Here is a 17956-nt window from a genome sequence, read left to right on the forward strand (position 1 = left end):
CCATTTTAGCAGCCGTTCCGGGCGCCAGCCTTGATGATCCGTTGCTGCGCTGCACCGAATAGTACCTCAGTCGGCAGGGGAGGTGGTTTTCCTAACAAATCCTGATTAAAAAAAAAAAAAAAAAAAAAAAAAAAAAGAGGTCGGGATAGACCATAAGCCGGTACCGACCTTCCTCCTCCACCGAAATCACGGGCTGTAAATGAACTGCAGCCATCCCTTGAGACTCCAGGGATAGCCCAAAAGACTCTTCCCCTGAAACACTGTTAATAAGTACAGCAACATAATGAGACTTCACATTTCCTTCTGTGTTTATTAACTGACAACGAAACTCCAGCCCATAGAAACGGGTAACACTCAACTCTGTGCCAGTGCTTCAGGGGGGCTGTGTGTGGTGTAACACACGAGCAGCCCAGCATTCAAACCCCTGCTTTTATCTTTCCTTGTTTTGCAATCCCAGGGTTATTTCCTCATACCATCTTTGCTTTGTATTAAATTCACAATTTCAAAAGCAGTCTGGAACACAGGGGGAAAAAAACCCTTCTTGCTACTGAGTAAAAAAATATAGACAAAAGCAAAAAAGAAAGTGGGTGTTCTTGCTACTGGTCTCAGACCTAGTGTGTGGGGCAGATGACACTGGACTTGCGAGTGGCTGTTACATTGCAAATAGAATAAAAATCAAAGGAAACAGCAATAATTTGTGGGCTTTTGCAAAATTCAGACTATAGGTTTCATCAAGAAAAAGGGCTGGCTTCTCAAAGCAGAGTCTGAACAACAGCGTGAAAGAACAAAACCCCTTTTCTATATGAACCCAGGATAAAGGGCCCAATGAAAAAGAAATTGTAAACATGCCACTTCCTACAAAGATTGATCGCAACCAGTAACTGATTCACGCGCTCCCTTAGGAACGAGGAAGGCATCAACCTCGCCGCCGTTTCTGTGCTCTCAGAGAGGGGCAGGCGGCAGCAATTCTCCTGCCGTTAGGAGCTCTGCCACTGAAACTTGCAGGGCAGCTGCAGGCAGCGCTGCTCGCTCCTGCTCTTCCCACTGACCACTACAATGTTTCTCGAGTTAAACCTCTCACAGCCTCGCACGGTGGCACTCGGCCCCGCAGGGCAACCGTCAGCGTATGCCACAGCCGGACTCACGCCACCTTCACGGGGCTTGGGCAAGTACATGGACCAGCCTCAGGTTTTTCATTTTAATAGGTACAATCGCAGAAAGAGGGACAATTATCACACCTACTCCCTTCTTTATGAAGAAGAATATTATCATTCCCCTGAAGAGAAGCCCAAGGTTTTTGAGAGCTTATGATCAGCTGCAGCCTGTGCAGGACAGAGGTGGAATGTGTAACATTTTACACCAAGTGCTAAGGCCCCCTTACATCACTTAGCAGTAGGGAGTTACCTGAAAAGCAACTGAAGGTGACAACAGTGTACTCAACTGAGGCATGAAAAATTACAGGAGGTTCTTGCAGTTTTTTGGAAACTGTCTTATACAAAACACAACATACCGAAAGTGAAAAACAGCAAAAAAGACAAGCTCTACTCTAGAGCAATGGAACATTTTAGGATTATTAAGGTGACAGTATGGGATTACCTCTCTAGTGAGAAGGCAACAAACTTTATGAAGACAAAGCATCACAGCTCTTTGCTCTGTTATATACTCGAGTAAGGAAAAAAAGCTAGTATTTCCTTGTGCATTCTCTCTACACGTTTGAAACACTCATTCTCCAGACTGAAATCCATATGTTTGAAAAATAACAGCCACCAAACTCAGACAAAAAAGCCCACGAGGCAGCGGGCCTGCTGATGGACTGCAGGATGTAACCTGGCTGAGTACTAGACTGACTGCTGTGTTGGGGTGTTTTTGCCAAATGGAATACGCACAGAGCTAAGTCATCCCTGACAAAAATGATGCATTGCTAGCAGGAATGTGAAAACATTTACAAAATACTTTGCATACAAAAACATCTTCTCCCAGAAACATCACTGTACATGGTACAGCACAACACCGAGTAGGAACAACACTGCAACAGAGAACGCAGGCGGCGAACGTCCTTTTGAATTTAGATGCTGACGGTTCCATCGTTAAAGGAGCGCTTCCTACGCATCTTCCTGAGTAGTGCAGGAGCATAAAGACTGTACAGCCACAATCACACAAAGTAAAATGGATAAAAAGAGACAGTTTCACTTCTTTAAAAAACAACCTTTAAGAAAATGTCATTAATAACGGCACCGAGACCACTGAGACCTCTTTAAGTCAACTCAATGCCACAGAATTGGCACCACTGTCAGTAGCGTGTCTTCATCCACATTTGAGGCCACTAAATTGTTGCCAGCGACATGTAGCAACGAAATTCAGCTTGGTAACTTTTCCTTGCTGGATGCAGCAAAGGAAGACTGCGTTTGTATGCTTCGGCACTCAAACTAACCACAAAGCAGAAGTTTTCTTTCATTCCAGTTACTCATTTTGCATGATGCAAACACACCCAGAACAACTACATCAAACTGCCTTTCCTCACAGTGGGAGTAGAGCAGTCGTGACTGTTACCCTATCTCTTTCACTGGGTCACTTAAACCCTGTGCTCTTTGCTTCTTTCTCTCCAGATAGCGAGCTCGGGCATCCAGTATTGATTGATCATCGTTCCTTCTCTCCATCTTCTTTGCAGAGTTGTCTGTGACTCCTTCTGGGGGGAAAAAGAGAGAGAAATATACTCTTTTGCGTCAAAAAAAACCTCAGCATTACAATTTCTCCTGTTAGTAAAATACACAAAAACCCCCAACACAATCCCTAATGTTTTTCAAGTCCCAGTCAGCCATTTGAATGACTTCCAGAGAGGACAGACTGTACCACAGCGGGGAGGAAAAAAAAAAAAAATTTAAAAAAAAAAAAAAATCATGCCTTAACTCCCATGTCAATATTTGCAGCTGGGCTCATCTTGTCCCCAAATGTGTATCTTGCTTTTTATGATAACAGACACATTTTGTGTTCTGTGCACCCATTTCTTCTCTAAATTACACATCTCAAACTCAGGTTTAGGCAGGAGAGGGACAGCACTGGGAGCAGGGAAAAAAAAAAAAAAGCTTAGAATAAACTATAAATTTCCAGAGGTAGGAGGAAGAGGGAGGATAACATACAGATAAAAGGACTGGGAAAAGTCAATACTCCAGATCAGACGCCATTACAAATGCACATTCTCCCACTGAGCTGAGACCTTGGGAGTGCTTCTCCCAGAAGAAAAGGAAAGCAGGAAATATTTTCAGTTTAAACAAAATTTAAAATAATAAAATTTTTAAAAATCAAAGACACTGAGAGCCTAAGTATTATGTGAATGAAGCGGCTACCACAGCCTGTTCCTAGGGCTCTGGGGCTGGGCACCAGATTCTTTGATGAGGAAGGAGCTTTAATCAGCATTCACTGTTCACTGGAATATTTGTAATTATTCTGTCTTGCAGTCAAGTAATAATTCAGCTCATGCTGCAGCCTTTCCTTCCACTGGGTACTAATTAAGCCTTTGTCAGCTATTCAGCCCCCTGATTTTATGACGGTCCCAGAAATACAATTTCTGTAAGGTCAATATTCATCTCAAATTAATTTACAATTGCCTGGTGAAGTCAAAAAGTTAAGGGGGACAAAGACAACAAACCTCAGCTCCTTGGACTTCAGATAAATAGATGAGGCTCCTCTGTATTATCCAATAATGCAAGTATCCTTTCCAGCAAATTTATAACCAAATCCAGTTCACGTTTTCATAATCTAAAATGGCTGTTTTATAAAATAACACAGCACAGACAGAGATGCTGGTCCTAACACAAGAGTCTACATTTTTCCCACTGTTGAGGAAACCGAAGAAAAATCTGTATTGCCAGTGCCTGTACTGTATACGAAATCAATGTTTTGGAAGGGTCAGCTCAGGAGTAAAGAGGCCCTTTGAATACTTGGCTGCTTTATGAAACCTGCTGACAGAAGAATTCAAAGAATGTCAGGCAGCCAGATCAGTTAGCAGGCACCAGTTTTAATCAAAACTGACTATTTAAACATATGGCATTAAATTCATTGTCAGAATGAGATGTTCACTAAAATGTGATCTTTTTTCCTCTTGTTTTTTGTTTGGTGGGGTTTTTTGGGTTGTTTTTGTTGGTTTGTTTGTTTTCCTCCCCTGCCCCGTAGCCCTTAGGGCTTCTCTCTCTCAGGACAGTATTATTTTGGGGCATCTATGGCTAGATACCCTTTGCAAACTTAAATAATGGTCAGTCTCAAAATGTTTTTATTCAACTTTGGGTTAAAATTCTGCTCCTGTCAGCTACAGTTATTCAAAAGAAGGGGGAAGCATGGCAAGACCCAGTAAGCAAACACCACTACCCGCACTGCCGAGGTGGGAAAACAAGCATTACAGAACTGTAGTAAAAGAAGAAAACAACTAGAGCTAAACATAAAATACGTAAAAATCCAGATTAACACCTACTATGTGTTCAGTGACATAACACACACACACGTCCACAACAACCAAGAAAACCACACACGCCATAGATACGGACTAGTGATGTGCTTACCATACTGTCTGCTAAGATCCTTCTTGTGTTTCCACTTGGTTATTTCCTCTTCAGTTACTTCCTCCCGTGCCACACTGCTCAGTTCATATGCATCGATTTGATGCAATCTGGGCAACAAGTCTTTGACCCACTCATAACGAACAGGGCACACTGTCCTGACATAGATTTTGGATGTCACTGTGACATCATGGAAGATGATCCACTCGAGGCATGTCTCCTGGTTATAGAGCTGAAAAATTTAAAAAACATATTTCAGAACCGATAAAAAAGAATTTTTATTTCTAGAGCATCTTCCAGTGCTTCAGATGCAAGAATAATATAAAGCTGACAACACCTTTTCAGACAGGGAAACTAAGGCATGAAGACTTGCTTAAAATTGCCCAGGAAAACTAAATAACCAGAGAGAAAGCTCAGCCTACGTCACACATGTTTTATAAGCCAACCATTTGCCAAATTTGAAGAAACGAGGCTCTTCCCACTCTCAAAATGAACACTGCAACAGTGCTTCTCCCAGCCATAAGTCAGCATGAACCAAACAGAAGAGGAAGAATTTACAGGGACCTGCCTCTTACTCCTTTTAGAGATCCTTTGCTACTTTATTAACAGACTTTGCTAACTTACTGTAGATGAAGGATGGATGTAGACTATGCTGCCATGTCCATCCATTGTGCAGAAAGTCCTGGCTGCAGATCTGAAAGGTTTGTGGAAGAAAAAAATAAAAAAATTAATGAAACATACTTTGCTGTGATTAGACAGCAACACTAAACTAAGCAGATCAGCAGCAGCAGCATAGAAGAAAATACTCAAAAACATAAGTAGAGGAAGATCCTTCCAGAACTGCAAAAAACACCAATGAGGAGTAAAATATTTACCACAGTAACACCAGAGATAACACCACAATAATAGAGTTTGGGATTGAAGTCCTTGACAGCCATGATAACTGGACATTTCCAAGCCCTTTAGTTTAATATCTGCAACTACTCATCAGCTTGCAAGTTCATTTCTCAGACTGAAAAACTACAATTCCAAGGAGGTAAGCAACTTCCCCAGGAATATAGTGAGTCAAAAGCAGAGCACCTATCAGGCTGCCAGCCCTGTGCAGAAAAACCACCTCCAGCTACAACTGGTATTTTGAACAACATACAGCCCTACTATTCTGTTTCACTGTGCAGCTACACCTTTAAAGAATATGCATAGTATCCTCTCCATCCAGTTCTCCAAACTTTATTACTTACCTCCTAGCTACATTGATAAAGTATCCTGCACACAGGCATCTTCTTAGTATTTCAGTTCTGGAGCCTTTAAATGTCTCTTTAGGGAAGTCTGGCAGCTATGTAAATTTAAAAAAAAAAAATTAAAAAAAATCAGCATCTTTCCTAAAGAAAAAGTGGCTATACACCCTCCATCCCATGGATTTTAAAACTCTGGGTTTCTCACCCTATGGAAACAATGAGGAGGAAAACCCCCCTTCTTGCTTGTTTCCACTACCATACCTGTGAGTTACACAAGCTACAGCAAGGATGCTCTAATAAATATTTAAGTGGATTAATTTCTACTGGAGAAAGGCAGCAGCCATCTGCCAAAGACTCAGCAGCCTAGTACATGCCTTAAATATAAACTCAGTCATAAATAAAAATTGTATTTTTTACCTGTTTCAGTTTACTGACTATTTCCCGAAGTTGTTTTTCCACACTAAAAGCAGATTTTAAAGCTCTCCAATGGATCCAGTATTTCTGGCACCAAGCTGAAGGAGACTTGCTGAGAACAGAAATACTTACATTATAAAGAAGCCCTTTGTAAGCTGCAGGCAGAAAGTTGCCTCTATTTTTTTGTTACGGTCGTACAAAGAAGGCAACCTACACAGCCAGATACTTTGTTAGCTTAAATAATAGATGTCTTGATAGAAGTTACACATCACAATAAGGAATAAAACTGCAATTAGGTATCAGTACATACACGTGCATGTATGCAATAGATCTAAACCCGACAGCAGCTGGGAGTTACAAGCAATGCAAGACCACTTACTGTAAGGAACCATTTCGTACCTTGCTTTGCACTGTTCAAAAATATTTAAGAGGGTTGCAAAGTCATTGCACCCTCCCACTTGTGAGGAAAGTTCCTGGTGTTGAAGCTCAGCCTCCTTTTGCTTCTGAGGATCACCTGAGGAAGTAAGTTGTATCTCACTTTATTGAAGTCATTTTTATTTATTACTCCTACTTGATCTTCTGTTAGCATCTCTCCCAAGTGTGTTTGACAGCCTTGGCTCTTTATTGGTGTTATTTTTAGATTTGCCTCTCCTCCACAGCTGCATTTACAGTTCTTCCTCCCTCCACTACTCCTGAACAAGAACACGTAGATGCTATTGAATCTGTGATTAATCTCAGCAATCAGCACTAGAGATGAAGAATTCTAGTCTCTTAGAAAGAAAGGTTCTACATATTTCTCTCTCACAATCAATTCAGATGACTATGTGGAAAGATAAAGGAACAGCGACTTTAAACAAACAGTTCACAGGGATCAAGTGAAAGTTTTGCCCTGAGAGAAAAAACAAGACTGTAGAAACCACCTCATCATAGCACCATCTAATCTATTTAACTCAGCTTTTGTCCCCATACTCAAGTGCCAGAGTAATGAAGGTCTTAAAACAAATAAGAGTCTAGAAAAAACATGCTGTCTAGAAAAAACGTGTGAGTTTAGTGAGAATTCACCTTCACTAAATGCTAGGAATGTACTAGGCAAAAGCAACATTTCCAAAGTGTTGTTTCAAGTTTTTAAATACCCGAAGTATTTTTTCCCCAGCACAACCTATTCCCCTTAGAAGAGAGGGATACGGCTGCAAAAGCCAAGGCACTGCATTGCTGCTGGACTGCAGACAACGCCAGAAGTTTGAGGGCATTAAAAGTAACACCGATGAAGTAAGGAGGCCTGTTCCTCTACGTACTGCACATGAGCAAGTGCCCTCAGGATGGGAGAGCCTCTGTGTTTGCATCCCGATGTACAGGGCTGCTGGAGAGTAACAGCCAGGCGTGCGTTAGCTAGCTGAGCAGATAACGAGGGCATATCACCAGATGGAGGATGGGAAAGCCAACGCACGTTTGTGGGAATGGGAAAAACCCCAGAGCAGAATCCAGGCTATCAGTACTGTCAGCAGCGTCTTTAGCTGTTGTGCTAACGGGCAGGGTTAATAGACTACAGAGATAACTGGACGAGAGCCAATGAGTGACTAGAAAGGACAAAGGTCTCCCACAAAGACCATGCTACATATAAAGACTCTATGTGGCACAGCTGGGGGGGATGGGTCAGGGGCAGACTGGAGGGAAAAGGAGATAGGAAGGAGAACGTGGGAGACCGAGTTTAGCACTAGTAAGAGGCACTAGCTTGGAACCACAGCAAAATTACATTTTCCATTTAGAAAAAACACTGGGAATGGAGGCAGTGACAAGCTGAGTTTCTCACAGTAACTTAAAAGGTCTATTTGGTTAAACACAGTTATTGAGCAGAAAAGTCAATCCAGAGGTGACCCCATTCGTTAAAAACAAATTAATCAGTCCCTGTTGTCTGTACTTAGGCCAAGAGCAAAACATCTGCTGTAATGCATTTTGGTTTTCTGGTGTGGTTTGTTTAGTTTGTTGAGGTTTTGGGTTTTTTTTTCTTCTCTCCCCTCTTGTAACAGTTTTTCCCCCTTACGATCTCTCAGCAATCCACTCACCCATATGTTGTTTTACAGCTCACAGTCCTGGGACAAACACAACCCAATTCCATGCTATTCTGAAATCTCTGGAACAGCTGTTGTCCAATTCCTAGCGTGCGATGTTCCCTGACTCCCAAGACCACAGAAAGTTGTAAAAGCAAATGGGCAAAGTGCCGCTGTGTATCTGTCCTAGTCCTCCCACTCTTCCCTACAGATCTGCTACGATGTACTCTGGGAGACAAGGCATTGCACTTGAGGAATCTTTCCCATGCTGCAATGTAAGGGTTTATTTAAAGCATTAGTTTAAGGTAAATACTTCTTAGTTGTGCCCAACACTGGTGAGAGACAGGAGACCAGCTTGCTCCCTGCCAGGAGTATCCTTATGCTCAAGTAAAAGCTTGTGCTACCATTGCTCAAAATAGAGAATCCGTTCCCGCTTGATAACCTTGAGCTACACCTATAAGATGCTGTGGCACCACAAACTATTAGCACAGAAAACTACTCAGAGCAAAAAACGCTGCAGGGGGAAGCTGTAAGGTCTCCAGGTGAAGCAGTGCCGGAGACATCCCTGTCCAAGCAGAATTCCCCACCCACCCAAGGCTGCTTTGGGATAAGGGGCTTCCTACCTGGACGAATGAAGACATTTTCCACAGACAACATGGCTGCTATGGGGAGCAGCAGGTCCTCACAGTCAAGAGAAGCAGCTTTTATGACAGCACAGGCCAGGTTGGGAGGCAGGGGAAACTGCACCAGGAATTCACCCAGTCTTGTCACGTGGCCTCTCCTTATCCCAGGAAAAAAGATTCAAATGCCAGATTTAACAAAATTAGGTTTAAATGTAAATTGGAACACGCGCACACGACATCATCCACCATAGAGTGACAAAGAGCGTGACAGAAGCATTTCCCTCTGGACTGTTCTAACACTGCACTTAGGTGCTGGAGACATGAAGCAAGTGTCACTAGCAGATGCAGTGTGCTTATGCCTGCTTCATGGCAGGCAATGCCAGCTTTTTCAGCATCAGATGCTTTTTTAAGTGCATCAGATTAGGGGGTTTTTTTTGACAGAAGAATTCCTGGAAGCTTAGGATAAGATCTCACTTCCTGTCTTGAGTTCTTGGATGGGCCTCACAGCTAGTGCCTAAGCACCTTTGTCACAGCAGTCTCGGATCTGCTATCAGGAACTACAGCACAGAGTTGAGGTAATTTGTCTGAGGTCACTCAGGAAATCCAGGACAATGTGCAGAAATTAATCTGTATCTCTCAAATCCCAAGCCATGCTCTAACCCTGATTTTACAGAGTATATTAAAAGCCAGTAGTTAACTTCCTGGTCTAATGAGGAAACAAATTCTAGTGCTGGAGGAAGTCCTTCAGTCCACATGAACAACTCACTAACACTAGTTAAACCATTAGATCTTAAATTCTTGTAGTGACTACACCCCTTTATTTTTTTTACCTGTCAATAGCATTGCACTGGTAAAGTTCCTTGAGAGCTTCTAAAATATGTCTTTCTTCAGGGCAGTCCAAATATGGAAATCTACAGTAAAATATGAAAAAAAAATAAATCTCACTGTTCAGACTCGGTATAGCTTTGTTAGTTTTCATATTTATTAAAATACTTTTGTAACCTTCCAGTACAGGTTTCTGACCAAAGCGCACATAAGCGCCTTCAGTATATGGGTGTGTTACTACACGTACAGCCTCAAGCTGAAGAATTATGATGACAAATCCCAGCATGGCACATGCAAAGATGAACTGTATGTTTTGCACATGTACGATCCTAAAATTAAACAGTTCCACAGAGATGAAGCTTTTGGGATATAAACATCGTTACTTTAAAAGCAACACTATTAACTATTTCATTTTGGAAAGGAGGAGCTAGTTTTGGCAGAACCTCAAACTGAGCTCAAGATCCAATCTGGCATTAAAACTGGGGAGAACAGCAGAAAAGCTGATTGTGTTCAAGTGTCACAGGTGGCTGGGGCCCTAATCCTGCCTCCTGCCAACAGGCTGCTGCTGCCTGTGCTGCCTTGCTGCTGCGACTCAGGCAGAAAATGATAATCCCCCCTCCATGAAGGGTACCTTATGACATCATGCACGGAAAGGCACTTCAAGGTCAGGATCACCGATGTCAGACTGGTTCTCCTGATCTCTGGGACTGTGTGGTCAGGCATGCACTGCTCCCAGAACTCTCTACTGTACAGCCGATAGCTTTTTCCAGAAGATGTCCTGCCAGCCCGGCCAGCTCGTTGCCTCGCTTCACTCCTTCCAAAACAGAAAGGCAGGGAAAAATAATTAAAAAAACCCAACAAACTCTTGATCCCTTCTGTTATTATCTAAAGCAGCACACTGTAATTATGATAAATAATAGTGATTTCTGTGCTTGTAGATGGAAGATATATTATACTGTGCAGCAACTGAGAAGAAATCCAGCTATACAAAACCCAGCAGAAAGAAGAGGCATTTCTGTGCAAGAGAAGATTTTTTTTTTAAGCTTCTCTGAATCAGGCTGTTGTATTCAGCAAACACAAGACGACATGTAAGCCACAGTTCAGACTATACAGACAATGCATTGTCAATTTCTTCTTAATGCCTGTAACTTATACGAAATTGTATGTCCTGAACCACTTTCTATTTAGCAGCAAACAAAACAGCTTTAAATTACAGAGCCTCAAAGCCGCCACCCTCTCCCCTTTTCTTTTTTACCCTCCCAAAGACCAGCTGATAAATCAGTATTATCAGAGCAACTTCCAGAAACACCAAGCACATGACCTTTTTAAAACTTACTTTGAAATGGGAACCACCTCCAGTATGTCCAAGCCAACTCGAGGGTTATGATTCAACTGCTTCACGAATCCACTGTCTACTACGTATCTGAAAAAGAGTCATAGTCTGTCAGAGAAGAGAACAGCAGAGGTCTCAGGAGACAGACAGGTAACTGCCACATGCATACCATCAAAGCAAGAACACATTTAACCTACAATCACTGCAAACCAGCAGTTGCACTTTGCTGGTCAGCTGTAGCCCTGCAATGCTTCAGTCTACAGGATGTTGCAGATAAGACCTCCCAGCACCCAAAGAGATCATGCTCCTTTAATGGAGCAGAGATTTGATTTTAAATTAGGGTCCAACAATATTAATCCTCTGTAAGACTATATAATAGTATCAAGGGGGGTTTTATTCACTATGTACACAAAAAAAAGGCAATGGGTAATTACTGGAGAGGAATAGTAGCCTTAGGAAGTCAGACACATTCTTCCAAATCTAGTAGAACTTTCTGAATTATTCCCTCTGTTACAGCTTTTATGAAGGATAGCAAACAATACCTGACTCCTTCAATCGTCAGAGATGTTGCAGCAATGTTTGTGGATACCACACATTTTCTAATGCCTGCGGGAGCTGGCAAAAATATTCTTTTCTGTTGATCTAAAATGACAGGTAGTCAGTCAAGCAATCTGTTATGTTACAATTCTGATTTCAAACCACATTTCCATCACGGTGCAAACTTACTCAAATGCTTAGTGAAAGTCATTTGAATGAAATTAGAAAGTGAATCACGTAACATTCTAAAATATAGATTCGATATTATTTTAGCAGATGCCAGAAATCAGAGAATATCTTTATTGTGTGCATATTCAAGAAGATTTTGAGATCAAGGAAGGCCAACTCTCCTGGATGTTTCCTAACCCAGAGCTAGGAAAAACAAGCAAGATGTCTAGTCTTACTAGAAGGATTCACGAAGGATTTGAAGTGTTTTAACAATCAGAGCATGTGAAGGTGTAAGTGAAAAAATTCAGTTAAACCCCTCCTCCGTTTCCAGGAAATCTTTTAACATGTAACAAAGCAGCATATGAAGTTTCCATTAATTCATTTGGCTTTCCAAGGAACAAAAGTGGGAGGTGGAAATTCAACTTTCCCCTGAAATTTTCTCACTTATTAGACTTGAAAAATACAAAAATCTCTTTAAGGCCAATTCTCTCGTGTATTTAAAAATATTCAAGTACAACAGCCTCTGAGAAACTACTATAAGAGAAAAAAAAAAAAAAAAAAAAAAAAATCACTCTCAGTCAGGAATCTAACACCCATCATGGAGTGAGGAAGAAACTATACCTTTCTTTTAGGCAACTTTTCATTTTGCTCTTTCAAGAAGGTAAAAATTTTGTTCCCTCTCTGCAGGTCGTTACCAGATCCTTCCTCTCAGCAGCACTTCCAGATGGAAATTGCTGTCCTGCTCTTAGGAACACTTATTCAGCCCCACAGCATTCTGCATACCGAACCCACACATTCAAACACAGCGCTCAAGTTCATCTGAAAATACAGCGTCTGTGTTCAGTAAAGGCCACAAGGCCTTTCTTTTTAACTCTTCAAAACTAACTGTGGTATTGCTGCAAAATAAAACAGACTGACTCATTCTGACAACCTGTACTTTTCTATTTGTGTAACGCTCTACTACTTCTATCTTCCCTTACAGCTCTACTCTCATCACCAAAACCCTACTGGCAATATTTTTTGCCACATAAAATAAAATGTGAGGGTCTAAATAAGACATCTGCACTTTCAGTAACACAATATCCCCTCTTCCTAAGCTTGAGACCTCGGTGCCATGTGAAGCCATTTCCTGTGCATATGAATTTTAACTGGAAGCTTCTGTGCAAGTACAGAGACGGCTGAAGTTTGATTAGTTTATGAACACCACAAAAACCCCACAGTGCTACAGGACTGTAACAAGGAGGTGAATGAATGACATTTTTTCCAATCACGACAGAAATATCTGATTAGGATACTGTTTGTAACAACTCTTGCACTTAACATTTATGTGAATTAAGTTCCATACGACATTATATGCTCTTACCTGTTGACATTGACCCATACAATGGTAAGATAAGCAGGCCTTCAACAGACAGATCATGTACTTCATACCGGTAATCGATACATTCTGCTTTCTTGAAAAGCAAGTCACAAGCTCTTTCTATTTCAATTTGACCTAAAAAACATACAAGAGCACTTAAGCAACGTATGTAGCTACAACTCTGCCTTCCTAGTCTGTGACATCTTTAAACAAGATTGTTTTGGCAATAGTAGAGAGTCATCGACACCATTACGAGAAGGGAGTTAGGAGTTAGTTTAGGAGGTGACATCCAATCTTTCCACAGTGCCTCTCACTAAGCTTTTCCTTAAAAGATGACTGCATGAATGCCTGGCCCATACACTGATGTAGGGTTTTGCAGCTAAAGAAACACTCCCTTCCTGAATTAACAACAAAATAAACCACGTAGACAATACAGAGTAAATTTGGCACAGGAAGAAAAGAGCATATGCATGTTTTTTCAGTTAATGTATTTCCTATCTGATCTCATAGGCATGGATACACCTAAACATGCTCCGAAAACTATCACTTCACAGCACTATGTGCAACCACCTGCAACTTTCCCTTCTTTAATTGCTGTTATGGGTCAAACTAGACAGTCACTGGAAGGACAATTTGCTGACAATGTCATGCTTCACCTGCAATAACCATCAGTTGCTGAAAGAAAAATTCGCACCTGTCAGGAAAACCAAGATGTCGCCTTCTGGTTCATTTAAGTGGATATCCAATGTCACTTTTACAGCCTGAAACAAACAACAAACAAGCCAGTAACAGCTGGAATCTCACTCTTTCTAAAACTCATAGCACTAATTCTTTCCTATATCCTACAGACATGCTAAGAACACAACAATACAGCGGCTAATTCTTGTGGTCTTTCACGGATGATAATCGTACCAAGAAAAGAAAACACAACACAGAAACAAAGAAAAACAGGCCACACCTCTGTAACGTAGGCAGAGCTGCCTATGTCCCTCGGGCTGAGCAGGTTGCAGAATATCTCCTTGACAGGATAACTTCTTCCTGGAATATGCAGCACTGAACAGTGTCCAAAGAACTCCGACAGCTTGTCCACCTCCAGGGTGGCTGACATCACCACTACTTTCAAGGCCGTCTTCCTGTTTGGTGGTTTCTTCTGTAGAAACAGTTTCTTCAGCAAACCAAATAAAATATCCTAACAGAAAAACAGAAGCAACCTACATTAGTACTCCAGCTGTCTTAGAAGTCCCTGACAAACTTGATTTTATTCCACTGATGTAGTTGAGACAGAAAAATCACATCTTGATGGCCTAAGCACTCGGAAGAATACATACACTTACCCTGGTCATCATGTAAGCATGCTAATTGGTTTCTATAATTTAATTGGGTTTTTTAATCAGCTCATCTCACAGCCTGTAAACAGAATCAGTATCACTTAAAATCCTTTGGTTTGGTTTTCATTTTTATCATCTCATGGTCATTTGCAAGCAGCTACCTCAGATGCACCTTAAGAAGTCACCACTTTGGTCCAGTGTACGTTAATTGACCGAGCGTGCATCCTCCTTTGTTGTACTATTTGTTGTTATGCCTTCAGCAAGTTTATTTTACTCTGCAGTGCTCTGGATTAAAAATCTGCTCCTTTTAGTTAGACACATGTGGTAGACCAGTAACTTCTTACATCACCCTAGCTCAATTACTTGCAATACCCTCAGATGCTTGAGGGCAGAACTGGGATTCAGAAGTCCTTTTCCCCAGCTGGATGGGTGTGTTGTTTGACACACAACACAATCTCTTGAGGACTGAGTGACTTGAGTCTCACTTTGCTCACCACAGAAAGGTCAGAATGACATCTGATAGCTTTTGGTACTTAGGTCAGTCTAGACACTTCCAGGATCCCAAAAGTCCTAATCTCTTTGCACAGTCATACACACACCCTTAAGAAAGATTAGGCCTGTGAATGACAGAGATGTTTCAGGGGTTGGTTTGTTTCTGCGTGTTTTGTTAAAATTATGATTCTAGAAAGTTTGTGTTCACTGTGCTGGCTTCAAACTCCTGGAAATTTTGGGAAAGTATCCAAGAGCTGGCCAAGTTTTAGCTGCTTTCAAATGGAACAACAGCTACAATTCCAACAGGCTTACAGACCTCATCTTATCTTCAGATTATGCAGCATGTAGTAAACGAAGCAGCAATTCTATGGTCTTAGGACAACAAAAGGATAAAGCACATGCATGAAAAGTCAGCCAAAACCCCTGGGGATTGTGCAGAAGTGAAAGAAAGGAATAAGTAGACCTCAGTAAAGGAGACACAGTGACCCAACAGGACAAATATAAGGCAACACTCACAGTGCTGAGGCTCCGCTCATGAGCTTCATCCAAAATGATGATGCCGTACTTGCTGAGAAGGGGGTCTGCCAATATTTGCCTCAATAAGCAGCCATCGGTCATATACTTGATGGCAGTATCCTGAAAGGTTTAATTAGACATTGAGCAATTATCCCAGAAGTAAACACTTCTACACACATCAAATATTTGTCCAGAACACACACGGACATTGCATCACAGGTGCCTGGCAACGTTTCGCCTGTAGGCTGTTGAAAAAAATTTGATCAAAGGAGTTCTAGGATACATACAACTGCAGCTTCACCACAGCTGGGGCAGAGGCCATCTCAAGGCTCTGACACCTTCCGCCTGCAAAGCCCCAGGAGAGGTGACAGGGCTGTGCCGCTCCAACGGAGAGGCCCACAAGCAAAAAACTGAGCCGCAGCCTGCCGACCCCACCACACCCTGCCACGACAACAACCGCACGAGCACAGTCTTCGGAGCCCTACCTCGGTGGTGCAGTCATCAAAGCGGACCTGGTACCCGACGACACTCCCCAGCAAACAGCCCATCTCCTCGGCCACCCGCTGCGCCACCGAGATGGTGGCAACGCGCCGGGGCTGTGTGATGCCAATGGCCCCGTGCTTGGCCAGGCCTAGGGGAGAGAGAGGGAGAACAGGGACGCTGAGCTGTGCTGCTCAGGGCCAGGTTATACACAGGTGCTGACGGAACATATATATACAGCCATAGTTTTTGAGTTTCAAAACTACGCCGCCTCCTCTCACCACACGCACATCGGCACGGCACAGCCCGACGCTGGGTCCCGCCTGAGGGGACAGGACTATCCGCGTTCACCTGCGCTTATTCCCCACGTTCCGGGGGCCGATGAGGGGGCTCTCAGGGGTTGGTTCCCCCCCTCCCCGGCCGTTACCTGCCTCGAAGAGGTACTTGGGCAGCTGCGTGCTCTTGCCGCTGCCCGTCTCGCCGGTGACGATGAGGAAGGATCGCTCCCTCACGGCCTCCACCAGGGCCCGGCGGGCCCGGCGGATGGGCAGAGCGGCTCCCTCCATGGCGACCGAGCAGTGCCGCGCCGGGAACCCCGGCGGCGCCCAGGGACCCCCCGGAACCCTCCGACGTCAAAGTATGCGGAAGCGCCGCCGGCGCGCACTGATGACGCAATCCACCGTTTACGCACGCCTGGCGCCATGCGCCAACCGCCACGCCCCGCCTTCTCCTCAAGCCCCGCCCCGAAATCCCCGCCCCTCCGCGCAGGCCCCGCCCCCGGCTTCTCCTCAGCCCCCTGGTTACCCAAACCCGGTATTTTTTTGGCCAAATCTGCCGCGGTTTTTCCACAGTGGCACTTTTTTCCTTCCTGAGGGATGTTACCAGCGTAGGGAAACCGAGCGGCACGTCTCTCCGTGCCGCCCCGGGGCTCCCTCTGGCCGGCCCAGGCGCAGGGGCCCAGCGCCTCGGCCCCTCCAGCCCTGGCACGGTTGAACTGGGGCGTCAAGTCAGAGCGGGTGGTGCAAGCAGCGCCTCGCTCTCAACAGGCTAAATAGCCCCTCATCGGTGACACAGCGTATGGAACAGGCACGGCAAGGGGGGAAAACAGCTTCGTAAGATCAAAAATCTCTGGGATTTGCCACACGGAGGGATTTGCCACTCGGACCTGCCGGCCGAGGCCTGCCCGGAGGCCCCAGCTTACTGGCAACGTCTGTGAATTCACGTAAGACCTGAAGGTGGCAAGCGATGTACACTTAACACAAAGCCAGCCTGCAATCCAGGTTCCCGACTTGTGCCTAATGGCTGCAACTAAATCCCCTTTTCTGCCGAAGCACGATTCTTGCGTTGTGCTTTGTACGTCACGACATTTGTTTCCCTTACAGATCCTGTGCGTGTTAATGTTTCACCCTCCGTCAGGCTCTCTCGGTGACAACCACACAGTAAATTTGTCATCACACCAGGATGGAATTTAGGCCACCTACTGACTCCAGTTATCACCAATCGCCTCGATTTCCCCCTCTGACACGACGGGAGGAATATTTACCTACAGCCTCAGGCATCATGGCAAGGGCTGAGCTGGGGAATGCTTGCAACACACTCTGAAGCTTGGAAAATGTTACATCAGTCCCCGATGTTGCCAGCTTCAGATACGGCTAACCTAGAAATGTTTAGTCTGTCTACAAGCTGGTATTATAAAATCTAGGCAGATAAGCTGTTTTTCTGCCCTTCCTTATTAATATATCCAGAGAGAAGGGAACATTGCAGTAACTGTTTCATTACAGTATCACAGCTAGGAGAGATACCTGGTATTATGTCTTTGAGTTTACTGATTTGAGATGTTTGCAATAATCTGACCAAAAAAAAACCCCAACCAACCAACCAACCAACCAACCAAAAAAGACAAATCCCTTCTCCAAAGGTACACAAACTGTCCATCAACTACCAACAAATCATTCACACCTTGGTCTTTCTGGCAGCATGCAGATTCCTACTTTGAATAACACCAAGGTGTATAAATCTTCTATTTCTCTCTGAGGCTCTCCTGTAG

The 17956-nt window shown here is 43.5% G+C and overlaps 1 protein-coding gene across 2 annotated transcripts; it reads right to left on the reverse strand.

Moving 5' to 3' along the window:
* Nucleotides 1–311: 311 nt before the first annotated feature.
* Nucleotides 312–16551, reverse strand: DHX40 (DEAH-box helicase 40). 2 transcript variants are annotated; one of them, XM_074923006.1, is made up of 17 exons: nt 16337–16551; nt 15915–16060; nt 15430–15549; nt 14052–14282; nt 13788–13854; nt 13097–13228; nt 11571–11670; nt 11032–11118; nt 10327–10509; nt 9701–9781; nt 8871–9028; nt 6599–6713; nt 6203–6311; nt 5789–5883; nt 5175–5244; nt 4554–4782; nt 312–2683 (listed from the first exon to the last, which is right to left on the reverse strand). In XM_074923006.1, exons 1-17 carry the CDS (start codon nt 16473–16475, stop codon nt 2547–2549), a joined length of 2199 nt encoding a protein of 732 aa, XP_074779107.1. In that variant the 5' UTR covers nt 16476–16551; the 3' UTR covers nt 312–2546. The 2 variants fall into 2 exon arrangements, with proteins under 2 accessions (XP_074779107.1, XP_074779106.1); XM_074923005.1 differs by having other exon boundaries at nt 312–2686.
* Nucleotides 16552–17956: the final 1405 nt, after the last annotated feature.

Source organism: Athene noctua, chromosome 19 (assembly GCF_965140245.1).
Source record: "Athene noctua chromosome 19, bAthNoc1.hap1.1, whole genome shotgun sequence".
NCBI lineage: Eukaryota > Metazoa > Chordata > Aves > Strigiformes > Strigidae > Athene > Athene noctua.

Excerpts from the sequence above, each read along its gene's own strand:
- DHX40 (XM_074923005.1), bottom strand. The coding sequence starts at position 16,475 with ATGGAGGGAGCCGCTCTGCCCATCCGCCGGGCCCGCCGGGCCCTGGTG. Across the intron at positions 13,855-14,051 it reads GCTCTGCCTACGTTACAGAG|GCTGTAAAAGTGACATTGGA; the intron begins GTGTGGCCTGTT and ends TGTTTGTTTCAG. Across the intron at positions 11,671-13,096 it reads GTATGGGTCAATGTCAACAG|ATCAACAGAAAAGAATATTT; the intron begins GTAAGAGCATAT and ends CTGTCATTTTAG.